The following is a 16,548-nucleotide window of genomic DNA, read 5'->3' as shown; positions in this document are numbered from 1 at the left end:
TCTATAAATTATGGAATGTTTTTTTTAATGGAAGATAGATGGAAGGTTTCTATTCAGACTCAACTTGACTTGTCACTTTTTTATTTTTTTGAAGAATGGGTGTACTACATAAGCTGGCCATTAATTTTATGTTTTTTAGTTTACAGCGATATAAATTGACTATGGGCTGGGAAGCCCCTTCGAATTGGAACCACACCGATCTGTTTTTATGATCACGATTCCTTTTGCATAAATCCTAAAATACATAAATACTTTTTATTGGTAGATGACCAAGAGAGGGGGCGGCATGGTGGTGCAGTGGTTAGCACTGTTGTCTCACAACTCTGGGACTCGGGTTTGAGTCTCCGCCTGGGTCACATGTGTGTGGAGTTTGCATGTTCTCCCCATGTCATCGTGGGCTTTCCTCCAGGTACTCAGGTTTCCCCCCACAGTCCGAAAACATGCTGAGGCTAATTGGAGTTGCTAAATTGCCCGTAGGTGTGCATGTGTGTGTGAGTGTGCCCTGTGATGGGCTGGCCCCCTATCCAGGGTTGTTTCCTGCCTCGTACCCATTGTTTCTGGGATAGGATCCGGACCCCCCGCGACCCAGTAGGATCAGCGGGTTGGAAAATGGATGGATGGATGGATGACCAAGAGACTGATGATGAGGAGAAAAGCATCAATGCGTACAGACACATCCGTTCGATGACCCCCACCGTTTCTTGCTATCTCTCTTGACATTCTTCTGAAGGACAGCCCTCCTTCGTAAGTACTCGTTCTGAAACTCATTGTTCTTGGCTGTCTGCTCCTTGATCATGTCTGTAGTCTTCTTGTGGTGTTTTCTCACCAACTCCTTCATCTCTTTGTACTGTTTCCTCTGCTCTTTCACAAATGCTTTCTGCTGCTTCAGCTCCTCTAATGTCTGTGCCTCGACCTCTGGAAGGGCAATGGATTGTCAGACTACAGCATGACCATACAGGGGCTTTTTCATGATCACTGAATTGTCTCCACCTTTCTAAAACTCGAATCCATGTCCAATGAAATACACACAGTCTTGACCGACTTATATTTTGATATGTAGCTCAACTACCAAATTAAAAGTTATTATGTTAATAGCTCTTACCTGTCAGGACACTCTGTATAACATCTTCAGTTTTTGCAGCCGGTTTCACTGACCCTAAAATACACACATTATTGACCAACTTATTTGTCACAGATCTTTAATGTAATGTAGCACCTAATCCTTTCAGCCCCATTGAACTCCACAGCAGACCACATTCATCATAATTCTTCCATTTATATTTGTCCTTGCGTCTTGGACTCTAGTTCATGAGGGGCAGAATCCAGATCTGTACTTAAGTGCAGAGAGAAACTCTGAATGTTCCAGAACCTTTTTACTCACTGGCAAACTCATAGGAGAGCTGTGCTACAGAAGTATTTCACTCACAGGCAAACCTGTACAAGATGTGTTCTTCCACAAGATCTTGCAGGAATACTTAACTCTTAAGCAAACCCATATGAGACCTGATCTTTCAATCTGAAATTACATCACCTTCGGTGTAAACATGGCCACAAATATAATCTTTTATAGCAGTTTTAGACTTCTGTTGCAAAATTTTTAACTATAGTATAATGTGTCAACCTCAAATGCTAGAAGCTTTATAAAGGGTATTTAAATTTATAAGGATAAAACTGCTTTTGTTGAAAGATGATCTGTAGCTCCTGCTCTAATGCTGCTTAACCTTGTAACGAGTTACTCATCGTAACTGGAATCTCAGCCTAGCTGCCCTTGTACCTGTTGACTGCCATTTGTAGCTTGCAATTTTACTCACTTGTACATCGTTATGGACAAGAATGTCTACTAAATGAAATAAATACAATGTAAATGTTAAGTACACTTCTGATGAGCATTCAGCATCAGGATGAGGTGGGGTCAGCCTGTGGGTGGCCGGTGGCTCATTGACCCCCCTTCCCTCACTGCAGCTCAGTGGTTTTGAGCTCAGGCCCAAGCGAGCCATTTATCCGAGACGCGAGCCAACGCAGTGTGAAAAACAAGGGGTGTGGGGCTGGATCCCTCTCCCAGCTTGGTGTCAGGCTCACCTTTGGACTGGGGCTGGTTGGTTACTTGACACGGGGGTCGGGGGGTGCTGCATGGGGGGTGGCTCACACCATTCTCCGCCGGGTTTGGCTTGGGTTCATTCTTAGGTTCGGATGGGTCGTCACCCCCCGGCTCTACCTGGAACAACAGAAGTGTTGCTGAGTTCATCTGAACTTCTCCACTCTGGCCTGTTCTCCAAGTTACCCACTGGGTCCTCCCATCATCTTTCGCCGTCTCACCACCACTAACTGCTGAACATGACCGAAAACACCCGGCTTCTGGTTCCTAAGTAGCAATCGACTGGGGGCCTCGTTAGACGCGGCACGTTTCCCTAAGACACAGCTAGACCGCTTCACTAAGCAGCAACTAGTCCATTACCATACCAGTGACACACATGAGGTTTAGAAAGGACAGGTGGGACCACCACACCTGGTTTGGACCAATGGGAGGCCATCGCTGTTTCAATGGCTCCACCCCCTTCACAACCCTCTTATTTCCTAAAGAATCCATAATAAAAGTCTCACAGATGACAGCTTCTACTTCACAGTGTACCTTTGTGCCCAGACCTCCACCAGCAGACACCAGGGTTGTGCCCTCATCCTTTTCAAACCAGACAAAAAATAATAATTTTATGTTTACATTAATAAAGATCTAAACGAATAGTCCTTGAAATTGTCAACATCTACTACGCATCTATTCACATGAAAGAAACACGAGTGCTAAAGCACAATTTGAAATCTACTTCACCACATTTCCACCATAAATATTAAGGCCATTTAAACAATGACATTTAACCACATTTAAGCTGTGTAATAAACCAAGAGTTATAACATATAAAACATTCTCCGACTTTTGACTGTATAAAAAATTCTGGCTGACTTTAACTTCAGGGAAACAGGGTTGGCTCTCATTTAAATTTTAACCATTAAGGTGAGTAATTCAGGCCCAGAGAGTAAAAGTCCAGACTAAGATTTTCTTTCAACCAACCTGTTGAGCATAAAGAGTCACAGTCACAGAGCACTCAACTGGTTGGTGGAAACAAAATCCTGGTCTGGACTTTTACTCAGTCGACCTGAATTATCGAACTCTGGTTATTACATACACACAGACAAACAGACACACACACAGACACACTCCCATAAATCTAATATATTACAATGAGTATCATTATACCGAAAGTACCCAGTCAAAGAGAGCCTCAATGTTAACTCCCTGGATATTTCCACACACACTGTGATAATCCTGCAGTCTCTTGGTACCTCCTTCCAGCTGCAGAGTGTATAAATGTAACTCTGGTGTCCGACCCTCCTCAGCATAGCCTCTCTATTCCTACTGGAACGTCCTCCCAGTCTGCTCCAGTTTGACCAGCCGCTGCTTCTCGTCGGGTTCAGACTGGTGACCGCGAGCATTCACCCTACCTAACCCGTCAGCGGAATAAAGTGCTTCCTGCTGGAAGTTGCTATGGTGACAGCATGGTGTGGTTTCCCGCACCCCTGATATCAGGGGCCCTTGACTCCTCGAAGGCAGCCGCCTAGATGAGCTGCGACAGGAGAAGGAAGCTCCTTTGGGGACTTTTAGATCTGTTTCCTATTAATCACACTGATGGCGTTTCGGGGGTTAACACCACATTGGTAAAAATGGCTGCCACTACTCAGACAAACTGTGCGATAAATGTGATTTAAAGGCTCCAGCACATTTAGGTTTATTCAGATTTCATGTTTTCCAGTAAGTCCTCCTCGTCGTACAGGAAAGCAGCATCGATCACAAGGAATCCGGCTTGGATGAACATATACATTCGTTGGTGACTCTGCTCCAAACAAATCCATAATCTCTAACCAATACCAGACAATTCACGCAACTTGCGAATCATGGGGTGCAGATATGCAAGCAGTACTAAAATACAACATGAACATCCATCCATCCATCCATTTTCCAAACCGCTTATCCTACTGGGTCGCGGGGGGTCCGGAACCTATCCCGGAAGCAATGGGCACGAGGCAGGGAACAACACAGGATGGGGGGCCAGCCCATCGCAGGGCACACTCACACACCACTCACTCACACATGCACACCTACGGGCAATTTAGCAACTCCAATTAGCCTCAACATGTTTTTGGACTGTGGGGGGAAACCGGAGTACCCGGAGGAAACCCCACGACGACATAGGGAGAACATGCAAACTCCACACACGTGTGACCCAGGCGGAGACTCGAACCCGGGTCCCAGATGTGTGAGGCAACAGACAACATGAACATTAATACACAAATAAAAACAGTGGCAATTCATCATGAGAACGGACGATAAGATCAAAGGACGGCAATCATGTCTGTACAGTATTTCAATATTTCACACAGGCTCTCCACGTTTTGCTTTATATGTACTGACGATGCTCACTACACTCATTTTAGAGGCTGCGTTCACGCATCTTGCAACCTGTCGCATTTCATTACCCACACCGACCTGTCTCCTTGCAAAATAAATAAAGATAATTTAATGTAATGGAGAGAGGCACTGAATCACTGTCAGCTTCCAGGAGGCTGCTGTACAGTAGCTGCTGTAACTCCAGGCTGCTATAACTGTAGGAGAGTCATAATTACCAAAACTTTCAAGATTAAATGAAGTTACTTTTAATCAATTAAGCAAAGCTACAGTAAGAAACACCATCATGACTGCATGCCTGACTGCGTACATATTTGGGTCACATATTAAGACGTATTCCTCCATCCCAATTGAAAATAGAATCTTATTATGATAGAGTACTGGGCCTAGGGGACCATCCATACGGACGTAAGCTGAGACTTCAGCTTAATAAATAGCAACAATGAAATTACACCATCGATAATGGAAATAATTTAAGGAGAGCATTTGCATGAGGGCAATTTTGAATTAAAGTACTTTTCCCACCCATGTGTATTAGTTACATAACACAATTCTGCCGCAAATGACCCAATAAAATGACAGGAACCAAAAATAATGTTTTCTGCCTGATTTCATCCAGAAAAAGCAACACATTCAGTACAAGGGCAAAGCAAACATGTCAGTGTGAGAGCGTGTGCATGTTCATGCGTGTGTGTGTGTGTGTGTGACCAAATGTCCCCACAATGTGATAAAAACCTGTTATTTTGACATGGTGGGGACCAATTTTCCCATCCGCACAAGTGGAAATTCAATTTTACAAAAAACTGTGACTGCTATCGAAATACTAAAAATCCCAAAAGTCTTGTATTTTGTTTGGTTACTCATGGTTAAGGTCAGGGCTGGGTAGGGGTTAAGGTCACCATGATTGGGGTTAGGGTTTTGCCAATAGAATTGAATAGATGATCCCCACAAAGGTATGAGTACAGGTGTGTGTGAGTCTGTCTGTGAGGTCAATCTAATTTATGGAATGCAGCAAAACATACTGACTGGGGACAAGCACCGCGGTTTATTTTTAGATTTAGATTTAGTGGCCCAGAATGTATCTATTAATAACAACAACAGTAATGCCTTTCAGAAAGCTTTCATAAGAGCCGTCGGATAAACTCAAACAGAAAAAAAAATCAATTCAATAAATCACTAATGTGTATGATCACATTTCACCCGTAATGAAATTATTCCCACTTAAATGTAAACCTCGTAACTCAGACTTCTGTAATAAATATTTATGAAGTAGTGAAGGTATCGCATATATTAAGACTGGTACAATAGTTTTCAGAATCATTCACAAGTCAAACGTCAGATTCGCTAAGGTCTGTTTTGGTCAACAGGACACCTTTTAACGGTTGTCAAAATTCCCATAATGCACCACACTACTTTAGCTCCTGCGGCAGCAGCTATCAGTGAAAAACCGTGAGGATATTCATGCAACATTGTAACAATAATTTACATTACACTTTGGCAGCATGTGAACAGGAATCTCTGATCTCTGTGTTTTCTTGATAGTGACGGAAATGCCCACCTCCTTCCCGTCGTCCTCCTCCTCTTCCTCCTCCAGGGTGAGAGCTGCCAATTGCTTGGCCCTTTGCTCCATCAGGTTGACATATTTGATAGGATTGGATAGTGCCTCAATCACGTCTGCTCAGAGAGACCGGAAAGCGAACACAAGTGACTGAGGCCGTCTGCATGCTTAACCCGTGACGAAGCAATGCAGTGAAAGACAGCTATCAATGAAACATGCGACGCAAAATGCCTTACAAGGTGATCAGTGTACAACGTGACACAACAACGGGAATGATGATTAATTACATTATTTGCATTAACCAAAATCATTTCATTATAACAATTAAGTTTCACTACATTAAACCCAATAAACACAGCTGACTATTTCAAGGAAATGTTCTCATAAAATGCCAATAGTACGGTAAGCCACATGTGCATACTGTGATAACAACAGGCTCACATACAAGTTAAAAGAATCGTGGACTTTACCTGCAAAGGTATCAGGGACATAGTCCTTGACTTCAATGTAAACAAAAAGGGCCGATAACAGCAGCGACTGGCTCTTTTCATTTCGGAGGCCGATGTAGCGATAACCTATGATTAGAGGAGGTACAGCCAATCAGAAACCGGTCATATGACCTCAAGGATCAGGGTCAAAGGTCAGGAGTCACTGAACTCCTCTACAGAATGGACACTGTCTAGCACCAAAGTCCTACCTGGGCGGATGGCAGACACAGGGATGATGCGGTGGCCAATGAACTTCCCACTTTCCTCGAACACAGCTATTCTGAGTGACGCCAGAGTGGGTAGCACTACCTAAGGGAGCATGCACTTGATCATCAAACTCTTCACAGAAGGTTAATGGACATCACCTCCATAATGGCGAACTAGATATACATTTTTCTTTATTTAGCAGTTTGCTCTTATCCAAAGCGACGTAAAACAAGGTCAGAGAACAAGAGAAAACAAGGTCAGCCAGTCCCTGGAACAACTGGGGTTATTCAAAGGTCCAATACAGATATCATTCTGCCAGCCATGACATTTGGACAATCAGCTTTCTGATCACAGGCACAAAGTCCTAACCCACTGAACCATATAGTTCCCCCAATTACAAGAACCCCGTTGCCCAAAATTGAGATGATGGGTCTGTTTGAAGAAGATACACTGTAGCAACTGGACAGAGAAACACAGAGAGGTTGTGAGTGATGCGTTCAGAGTGTGACCGTCCACAGGATGCCACAGACCCACCTTCTTAAACACTATGGCCTCCTCCTCCCACACGGGGTTCACTGCGTTGCCCTGTGATGTCTTCGTTTTGAATGCTTTCCTCTTCGTGTCGACAGGAAGTCCGAACATTTCTATCTCCACATATGTGCCGACCTTCTTGTCTGACAAGAATTGTCCAGATATAATCTGTAGAGCGCAAATCAGGTTCTTTCAACCTCTGCAAACATACTGCACATTTTAAAATTTATGTTCTCCGCAAATCCTCCTTATATGCTTGCATATGTTTTCCATCATATATTTCTGTCTACAAAAGCCCATTTCACACCATAACATCCATCCACTCATCCATCCATCCATCCATCCATTCATCCTCCAACCACTTATCCTGAACTCTGAAACCACACAAAGAAGCGGACTCACTTTCACAGACAGGGTATTGGCTACAATCCCATCCACTGTCACCTCCGTAAACGGGTCGAAGTTCTTGTCCGGCCTCCTCATGAACTCGGGCTTGAGCCGGTACCCGGTCTTCCCATTGTACTCGAACAGGCCCTGGTTTAGCTGCATTGGGAGGTCTACAAAGAGACGGGCAGATCCACCACCATCCCCGTATTCGCGTCACACTCCATGAGATGAAAGGTGACACTTGGGATCACCGGTCTAACACCAGAACCCAGTTATATGTTGCGGGTTGGGAAGTCATCTTCTGAACATCTTACAGACTTAGCCAACAGAGCTGTTTATCACCACTCAAACCTCACATTCGCATGGGGTCCTAGGGTTTGGATCAAAAACACTCACCATACTCAATACGAAATAAACCTCAATTAAGAGATCCTAAAGCAGCACATCCTGATAATCAGCTAGCCATCTACAATCTTCTGACTCTACTCACTAACTATTTATTTAGTTGTTGAAATATCAGAGGGGGCAGGGGGTGCCAAGTGACGTTTTGAGTGAAGCCCCAGAACCAACACCCATCCCTGGGCTTAACCCCCCAGCTACAAGCATTAACTCTGTGGTTGATCAGTGAAGGCACACTGACATACTGCCGGTCCGCATTTAGCTACAGTCCCTGTGTCAGCTTGTATGGGTCAGAATGAACAGTCGTGGAGACAAAGTGCAGACAGAGCGACAAATCAGACTCACCTATCGTCTGGAAGTTCAGCGCCACCAGCTGACAGCCCGCGTTCCAGAATACCTGGGGCATGTAGTTTGAGGAGTCCACCCTGGTGCCCTTGGGATAGATTCGGCTGAGCTGAAGTTTGTTATATCTAGTGATGTATCATCAAGGAGGTCCTCCAAGCAACTTAGAATGACCAGCAGATTCGGGGGAAGAGCGTTCCGACATGCTAACTGGAAAGTTACACGCCACGGTTATGTATGTCAATGAGTCTTACATTACATCTACGTACTGATCATTTCTTCAAGTGGTGAGGCGGGTCAATCTATCCATCCAACCATTCACCAGCCATTCATAAATCAATCCATCCATCCATCCTTATCTGTTGCTTTACAGGTCATCAGTAATTCAAGGTTTGCTTTCACTCTGGAAGCATACTGGCGGACAGTGAAAGGATACTCTACAAACTCAACCGGTGACTTTGTAAGCTGTTCTAGAGCCTTAGTTTCCACAAAAGAAGACATCTGATAACTCCTATTGCTCTCTGAAAGAGAAAAATAAATAGATAAAGTATCAAACGTGTTTTCTGAAAAGGCTGAATGATTTTTCGAGAGAGGAATTACTTTTTGAAGCTTCAAAAGAGTAGAACTTCACAGGCTGGACATAGTTGACTAGATTGGACATTTCCTCTGTGGCAAAAGCTTCACTTCCTGCTGTTCCCTGGATCATTAGCACAAAGACAGAGACAGACAATTGATTCCATTTGATTAATATTTAAATACAAAAAGTTTTAAATCAAAAACAAAATACAAGAACCTGTGAAGACGTAGATGTAATTCTAGTATTGTACACCAGGGGGCAAACTTGGCTTAGGAATAAGGGTGGCTTGTCGAATTGCAAAATATAATGAATACCGTTTAAAGAAAAATAAAAGAAAGGAAATCAACTTCTCCTTAGCAAAAGGTTACATCTAGAACATTGCACATATCAAACTTAGAAATTAATGAACATCATAAAATCAACATGTAGAGTACTTAAATATTCCTTTCTACCTTGAGCCTGCTTTAAACATTTTGATATGTCCCTCTTATTTACACTGGGAGATACGGGGAAAGGCTCGCTACCTCATCCATAGATGACTTCTTACAGTCGTCATCATCATCTTCATCATCTTCACTTTCCGCTTCAACTTCTCCTGCAACAAGAATGGCAGAGATGTCAGGGACGATCCTCCGCTTAACAAAGTGGTCTGTATCTTCAAGGAGACTCAAAACAACGTAGCAAATGTATCACAGCATAGGGAACTAGATGCTGTCCAGTTACGATCCCTGATGTCCAAAACATGAGGAGGAAAAAAAAATCATACATACGAACTGAACTCCCACCGACGCATTACATGCGGGCTACTGTCTGTGTCTTACTGGAAGTGATGCAAGGCGTTTGACAAGCAACACAAAAAAAAGGCTTTTTGCAGATCTACTTTAAACCACTTCAGACCCTCGATGGACCATCTGCAGTGCTGTTTATACCAGTGAAATGCAGAACTGCAAACATATGGAGAGAAGAAAAATGTTTTTGTCCTTCCCTGAATAGATCACAGCTGATTCTGAGATTCCTGAATTGCATCATCCATGTTCAAACCGCTTCAGGAAAAAATGTATAAAACACCCAAGCCAATTGAACATCTTCACAGGTTTAGTTGCACCCTTCCTTCCCTGTTATTAACATTATTAACAAGAAAAGGAACGGAAGTTGCTCGGGAGAGGGAAGCTGGCTGCTTTGATTGTGAAGTCACACGCCCTTTGTTAGTGCACTATCAGGGGCAAAGATCTGTGATGACAAACTGGAGGAGGACACACTCAGATGCAGTGCAAACTAACGGTGCAGAAAATTCCCCTGGAACCTAATAGCTGCCAAAACCCCTGGAAAAACAGATCACACCTTCCATTAACAAACAGCTCCAGATTTCCTGGAAAACACACAATGCTTTTTAAACTGGAAAAAAAGGGAATTTCCGGAGATGGTTACATTTATGAGACCGGAAAAGCACTGGAAATCCATCACAAGACAGTAACAGGGCGAGTGAGGAACTCGGGGGATGGGCCAACGGTTCCTTTATCTAGCTGTAATATACGTCACCACACATTACACCAGCACTCACAATATTCATTAAAGAAGCTACTGCTTTCTAGTTCTGTACTGCATAATGGATTAAGCCTAACAGATTGCATTAAGTACAGTAAGTGAAAAACTACCCTGGAAAGACAAACAGACGATAGAAGCTCAAAGAAACACCCAGTAATTTTCTGACAACATGCTTCAAGGAACAATCCTTTCAACTGTCTCAGAAACATCTTTGAAAATATCACAGATATGCCACATTTCAAACGGTCACACCAGACAGGAGAACTTGCCCCCCAAAACACAAATTAACAGAGAACACATTAAAACAGAACATTACGCCAGAACTGGTCCAGTATATTAATACTGACATGAAGAGAGAAACAAAACACAGCAAGTATTAAACTCCTCAAGGAGCTGGAACAGCAAAGCAAACCAAACCAGGTAACACTTATGAAACCATTAACTGCCCATGGTCACTGTTTAACTATCTCTTTGTACTCAGGTCTGAAAATAGCCTCAGACCTTTGGAGGAGAAATTCATATACATCAGTAAGAGCTGAGACTGTAAGAATCAGGGCTGGGCGATATCATTTCGATACATCGCCCAAGTGCAATAATCCTCAGGGCTTCGGGTGACAGGCGAAATATCTGGCCGGACTATATGGACATTCATTTACATTAACAATTTGTTAAACAGATTAGTAATATGGATTAAAAAAATAATGAGGCATTTTATGATGCCCAAAAGTTACTAATCAGTTTAAATTCATCATACCTTTATGTGTAATAAATGTATCAGTCTTTAAACTACAAGAAATCCCGCCACATCATCAATGTACTTTTACCTTGTTTATCCACAAGATCTTCTCTTTTAAAAGATGCACTAATCTGCTCACCAAATTATGGGCGTAAATAAACGTCCGTATAGTACCGAAAATGACACTGTACATCCGCATAGTACTGAAAAGCAGGTGTATAGCCTAATGTTTCGTCTGTCGTCTGAAGCCCTGGTGATTACTGCAATATAATATTGATATGTTATCTCCCAGCCATGATAAGAATAGTATCTTCATCATCCCAAGGTAGTTTAAGTGGTGATATGAGAGTCCAGCCTACGAAGGAGGGAGATGCCATTTTGGTTGAGCGACATTCAAGATTCATTCTGACGCGAATCTGTAGAAAAAAAAAAAATCTCATCCATATAGTATTCTGAGAACCATAATTTATTTTTCCTTTGGATAGATTTGTTGCATCTTCACACGGTGGGAGGCGATAAGAGAATCCTGGCGGAATAGCAGCTGGAGCTGAAGCGAACGGTCATTCGTCATCCGAAAGACGCGGACGTGAAGAAGCGGGGAAGCCTATCTCACGAAACTGGAAGACTGCAGATTTCAGGGACCACTGAGCTGAACAGGCTGGAAGGGAGATCTGGGAAGACAGAAACGAGCTGGAAGCTAAAGCCTGAAACCATGTACGATAAAACCATCTAATGGCGGAACTTTCGGAACTGACATAGCAAGCCAATGGCAGCAAACGTGTCTGCTAGTAAGACACATCCGACCAGTCCATCAAAATTTAAGGGAAAAAGGAAAACTGGACTTGAGGTACAGGACCAACCGGAACATCTCCATTTATCAGATGATGGATATTCTGTATACAGAAACACTTTGCCCCTCTGATCTTCAGTAGGAGCCGAAATGTGATGTGGGAGGGGAGTCTATTAAAATGATGGATGTTTCACTGTCGGGGGAGGGGGCACTAGCAGGTGCTTCACATGGGGGTGGATTGAGGCCTCATGTTTATCCAATACAAGTTTACAGGACTTCAGTTCATACACAACGGTCTAAGATTTGCTGATTAGTGCGCTTTCACTTTTCATTGCTAAAATATTTGAGGAGAATGAACTCAAACAGTGTGCTGAGACAGAGCCAGGGGACATTTTCAGGACGGCTAGCGGGGGGCTGGCGTGTAAAACAGCAGAAAAGCTGCCGGCCGTTCTGGAGCGACTATGTAAAGTGCTGGAAAGGTTACTTTTGGGAACTGAAACGTATTTTAAGAGAGGAGGCCTGGACAGTAATGGACACTTAGCAAAAAGAGAAAACAGAATTACAGGCCTTAGAGATCAAGTGATAAATTTACATGAGGGACGATATGAAGACATCAAGACCCCACAAGGATGCATGTGACAGATACAGCAGCTTTACAGTGACAGCTTTACTGGAAAATCAATCATCATTATGAAGCTGCCATTGGTGGGCCTGCGGGGGGCAATAAAAAGTAATGTGGTTTTTATCTCATTGCTACCAGAGAGTATTTGCTTGAATGCTGGAGTGATGGGGGTCGGGGGGGGGGTGGCTGCTCCACTGACAAAAGGCTGCTGGTCACAGTGAAGAACCAACAGGCTGTTGGAAGGTATATGTGCTATTAAATCGAGTTAAACTGTGGCTTTACAGGAGGACAGAACTATCATAAAACACCATTTGTTGTCTGAAACTAAGCCTTTCTAAGCCTAACCCAAACCCTTTCTAAGCCTAACCCTAACCCTTTCTAAGCCTGACCCTAACCCTAAGCCTTTCTAAGCCTAACCGTAGCTACAGATGGGTAACCCAAATTTGGGGATTTAGGGTTATAGAACAGGTAGTTGAAAAGTAATAAATGTGGTATTACACGGAGCTAAACTGTGGTTTCCCCTTATATGGGGTCCGAGAACAATCATAAAAGCACCTTTTGAACTGATGTCAGAGGGCAGGAGCTGCTGGGATTGATGCTCTGAGAGAGAGAGCGGTATACATGCATGCGTTACAGCGGTTGTTTGAGATTGTATGGGATTGTATTTGTGTGTTTGTGAGTCTAGTTTGCGTGGGTGGCTGTTTGTTTTTCAGTCTGCGCGAGTCCTTGTCTGTCCTTGTTAATAAACAACACAAGTCTCTTACCCAATCGGATTAAATAATTAAGTTAAAGTTCTGTTTCAACATAAGTGTTTAGGCTCCAGGTATATCCAATAATTCTAAGTAATTTGAGCGGTATAGTAATCTTATAATTAATCAGCAAGTAGTTATCTACGTGTTAACTTACTATTTTGATTAGTTAATTAAATCAAATAAACTTTATATAAATATACTGGGCTGGCAGTGAGGGTCAAGGTCGTGTGAATGGGGCCAGCTCAGTGTTGCGTTTGCAAGATGTTTGTTCTTCTGGATGCTTGTGTGCATGTGGAAAAGAGTCCTGTACAGTGTCTTGCCTGCTGGGCGTCCAGGCAGGGGACCTTCCGAAAGGTGTGCACAGGCTTTTGGCCAGCTGGGATGGATCCAGTGGTCGGGTGCATGTTGGCACCAGCGACAGGCAAGGGTAGGTGGACTGTTCTGCAGGAAAAATTTGTACAAAATCTTAGAAGCAGAACGTCCGTGCTGGTATTCTCTGGAATACTTCCTGTGCCATGCGCAGGCTAAGTTAGATAAGGAGATTAAATGCGCGGGTAGAAGGGTGGTGTACAAAAGAGGGGTTCAGGTTTAGGGGGCACGGGAGAACCTTCTGGAACAGGTGGGGTCTGTTTGAACCAGATGGGTTGCATCTGAAATGAAGGGGAACCAGTGTGTTGAGGGAGGCGTATGTGTAGTCGAGGAGTTTAAACTAGGGACTGAGGGACAGGGGGGTTAGTATAGCAGGGAGAATATGGAAAGCTCAAATCAATGATGGGCCCTGTAAAATGCCTGCCCTTTGCAGTCTGTACTTAAAAGCTAGGAGCATTAGAAACACAATTCATGATTTCGAGGCTTTAATTTCATCAGACTGTTACAATATTATAGGAATAACAGAATCATGGTTGAGTGACGATGGAGAAGAATATAATAGGAAGGTTAGATGCTGTTCCAGAGAGACTAGATAGGCAAGAAGGGAGGTGGTGTTGCAGTGTATGTAAAAGGCAAGGGAGCTCACTGATAAAAGTAAAGATACAGAAGCTACTAAGATGGTAAAAACGTAAATGACCAGGTTGTTGGTCTTTGTTATAGAGTACAAAATAGGGAAGCATAACATTATACAATGACATCACAAAAACGATGTGGTAGTTATAGATGATTTTAATTTACGGAAAAAGGCTCTGTACCACAAATGGAAAATAACTAATGAGGTTGAAATAAGGCAGGAGTATCAAAGTTTACAGGTTGAGGTACATAATATGAGACTTGCTAAAAGGAATGTAGAAAGGAAGGTAACATTAAAGGCTAAGGGTAACATTAAAAGATTCTTCCAATATTTTACCTCCAAAAGAGCTGAAGTCTCTAATCTGCAGAATAGTAAGTATCTTATAATGGAAAATGAAATTGATATAGTTAATAAGTTTAATGGTGGTTTTGCACGGGTTTTCACTTTGGAGGACATGAGTAACATATCGACTCTTATTCCTAATCCAGCTTTGTCTTTTACTAATATATGTATAACTGTGTTACACAACTTAGCTAAGCTCAGAATAAATAAATCACAGGACCCTGTTGGCATCTTACCTGTAGTCTTAAAATAGATTAGGGATATTGTTTTCCGCCCTTTAACCTTTTTCCTTATCTGTTGGTGTGGTTACCTTCTAATTGGAGGCATGCTAATTTAACACCCATATACAAAAAGGGGGACAGAAATCCTTCCCTCAACAGGACAATTAATTTAACTCGCATAACTGGAAAATTAATGGAATCTATAATCTGAGAAAAAATGGTAGATTACCTAGATTCAAGTAACATTTTGAGGGATAACCAACATGGATTTAGGAGAGCTAGATACGGTTGAACAAATCTGATTGAGTTCTTTGAGGAAGCTACAAGGAAAACTGATCATATAAAGGCCTACGATGTGATCTACTTAGATTTCCAGAAGACCTTTGATGTTGTCCCCAAAAAATGGCTCCTGCTTAAGATCAAAGCAGTGGGGATTTTAGGAACTGTAGCAGCTTGGATTGAAAACTGGCTAACAGACAGGAAGCAGCGAGTAGTTATTAGAAGCACAATGTCTTAGTGGGCCTGCGTTCATAGTGGGGTACCGCAGGGTTCAATTTTAGGAACACTATTATTCCTAATTTACATAAACATTATTAACATTAATATATACAGTGAATTAGTGAAATTTGCAGACAACACCAAGGTGGGTAGTGTAACAGACACTGAACTACCGGCACAGAGGCTACAGCGGGATCGTGATTTAATTAGTAACTGGGCTGATACATGCCGGATGAAATTTAATGTAGACAAATGTAACGTAATCCATGTACGGAGCAGAAATATAAAGTACAGATATTTTATGGCTTCCACTGAAATAAAGGTAGCTGATTATGAGAAGGACTTCAGTGTGTATGTTGATGCTTCCATGTCCCACTCTCACCAGTGTGGGGAAGCAATTAAAAAGGCCAATAGGATGTTGGGTTACATTAAGTCAAGGGAGGTGATGCTTATACAATTCCTTAGTAAAACCCACCTAGAATATTGTATGCAGGTTTGGTCACCTTACCTTAAAAAGGACATTGCTGCCTTAGAAAGGCGTCAACACAGGGCTACAAGAATGATTCCTGGTCTTAAAGGAAAGTCTTTTAAGGATATATTAGGAGAGCTAAATCTGTTCAGCCTCAAGCAAAGGAGACTAAGGGGGGGACATGATCCATGTAGATAAGATTCTAACAGGTATGCATGCTGTTTAGTTACTTCAATATTAATTTGAATACAGAATAAGAACTTGTGGCCATAGATTATCTGGAGAACATTTTAAACTGGATTTGAGAAAGCACTTCCTATTAGAGTCTTTCTGTTAGTATAGTGCAAACTAAAACCTTGGGTTCCTTAAAATGACAGCTGGATGAGACTTTAAGCTATTAATTGAACTCTCCCCAGGCGAGCCTGACATGCCAAATGACCTCCTCTCATTTGTAAACTTCTTATGTTCTTATGTTCCAAGAACAATGCGGAGAGAGCTGGTGGTGTACAGATCCTGTCCATGTGGTGCTCTCCAGGCAGATAAATGAGGGGCAACTCCAGAGAGGAGCTACACTTTATGATTAACAAGCCATAAGAGCTTGTTAGCCGGAATATTCAGAATGTTT

General features: G+C 42.6%; 1 protein-coding gene across 3 annotated transcripts in view; it reads right to left on the bottom strand.

The window, feature by feature from the left end:
* The window catches only part of LOC125714578 (1-phosphatidylinositol 4,5-bisphosphate phosphodiesterase beta-1-like), a 108,739-nt gene that overhangs the window by 23,338 nt on the left and 68,853 nt on the right, over positions 1–16,548 (bottom strand). For all 3 annotated transcript variants that reach the window (XM_048985302.1, XM_048985304.1, XM_048985303.1), the window contains exons 15-26: positions 9,470–9,540; positions 8,969–9,065; positions 8,805–8,889; positions 8,372–8,496; positions 7,643–7,797; positions 7,244–7,408; positions 6,712–6,811; positions 6,485–6,589; positions 6,015–6,130; positions 2,080–2,215; positions 1,103–1,156; positions 696–915 (exon numbers count right to left, since the gene is read on the bottom strand). In XM_048985302.1, coding sequence (XP_048841259.1) covers positions 696–915; positions 1,103–1,156; positions 2,080–2,215; positions 6,015–6,130; positions 6,485–6,589; positions 6,712–6,811; positions 7,244–7,408; positions 7,643–7,797; positions 8,372–8,496; positions 8,805–8,889; positions 8,969–9,065; positions 9,470–9,540 — 1,429 coding nt within the window. The remainder of the gene's footprint in view (positions 1–695; positions 916–1,102; positions 1,157–2,079; positions 2,216–6,014; positions 6,131–6,484; positions 6,590–6,711; positions 6,812–7,243; positions 7,409–7,642; positions 7,798–8,371; positions 8,497–8,804; positions 8,890–8,968; positions 9,066–9,469; positions 9,541–16,548) is intronic.

Source organism: Brienomyrus brachyistius, chromosome 19 (assembly GCF_023856365.1).
Source record: "Brienomyrus brachyistius isolate T26 chromosome 19, BBRACH_0.4, whole genome shotgun sequence".
NCBI lineage: Eukaryota > Metazoa > Chordata > Actinopteri > Osteoglossiformes > Mormyridae > Brienomyrus > Brienomyrus brachyistius.
Note: the sequence above shows the minus strand (reverse complement) of the source record. Positions and strands in the feature narration are given on the sequence as shown.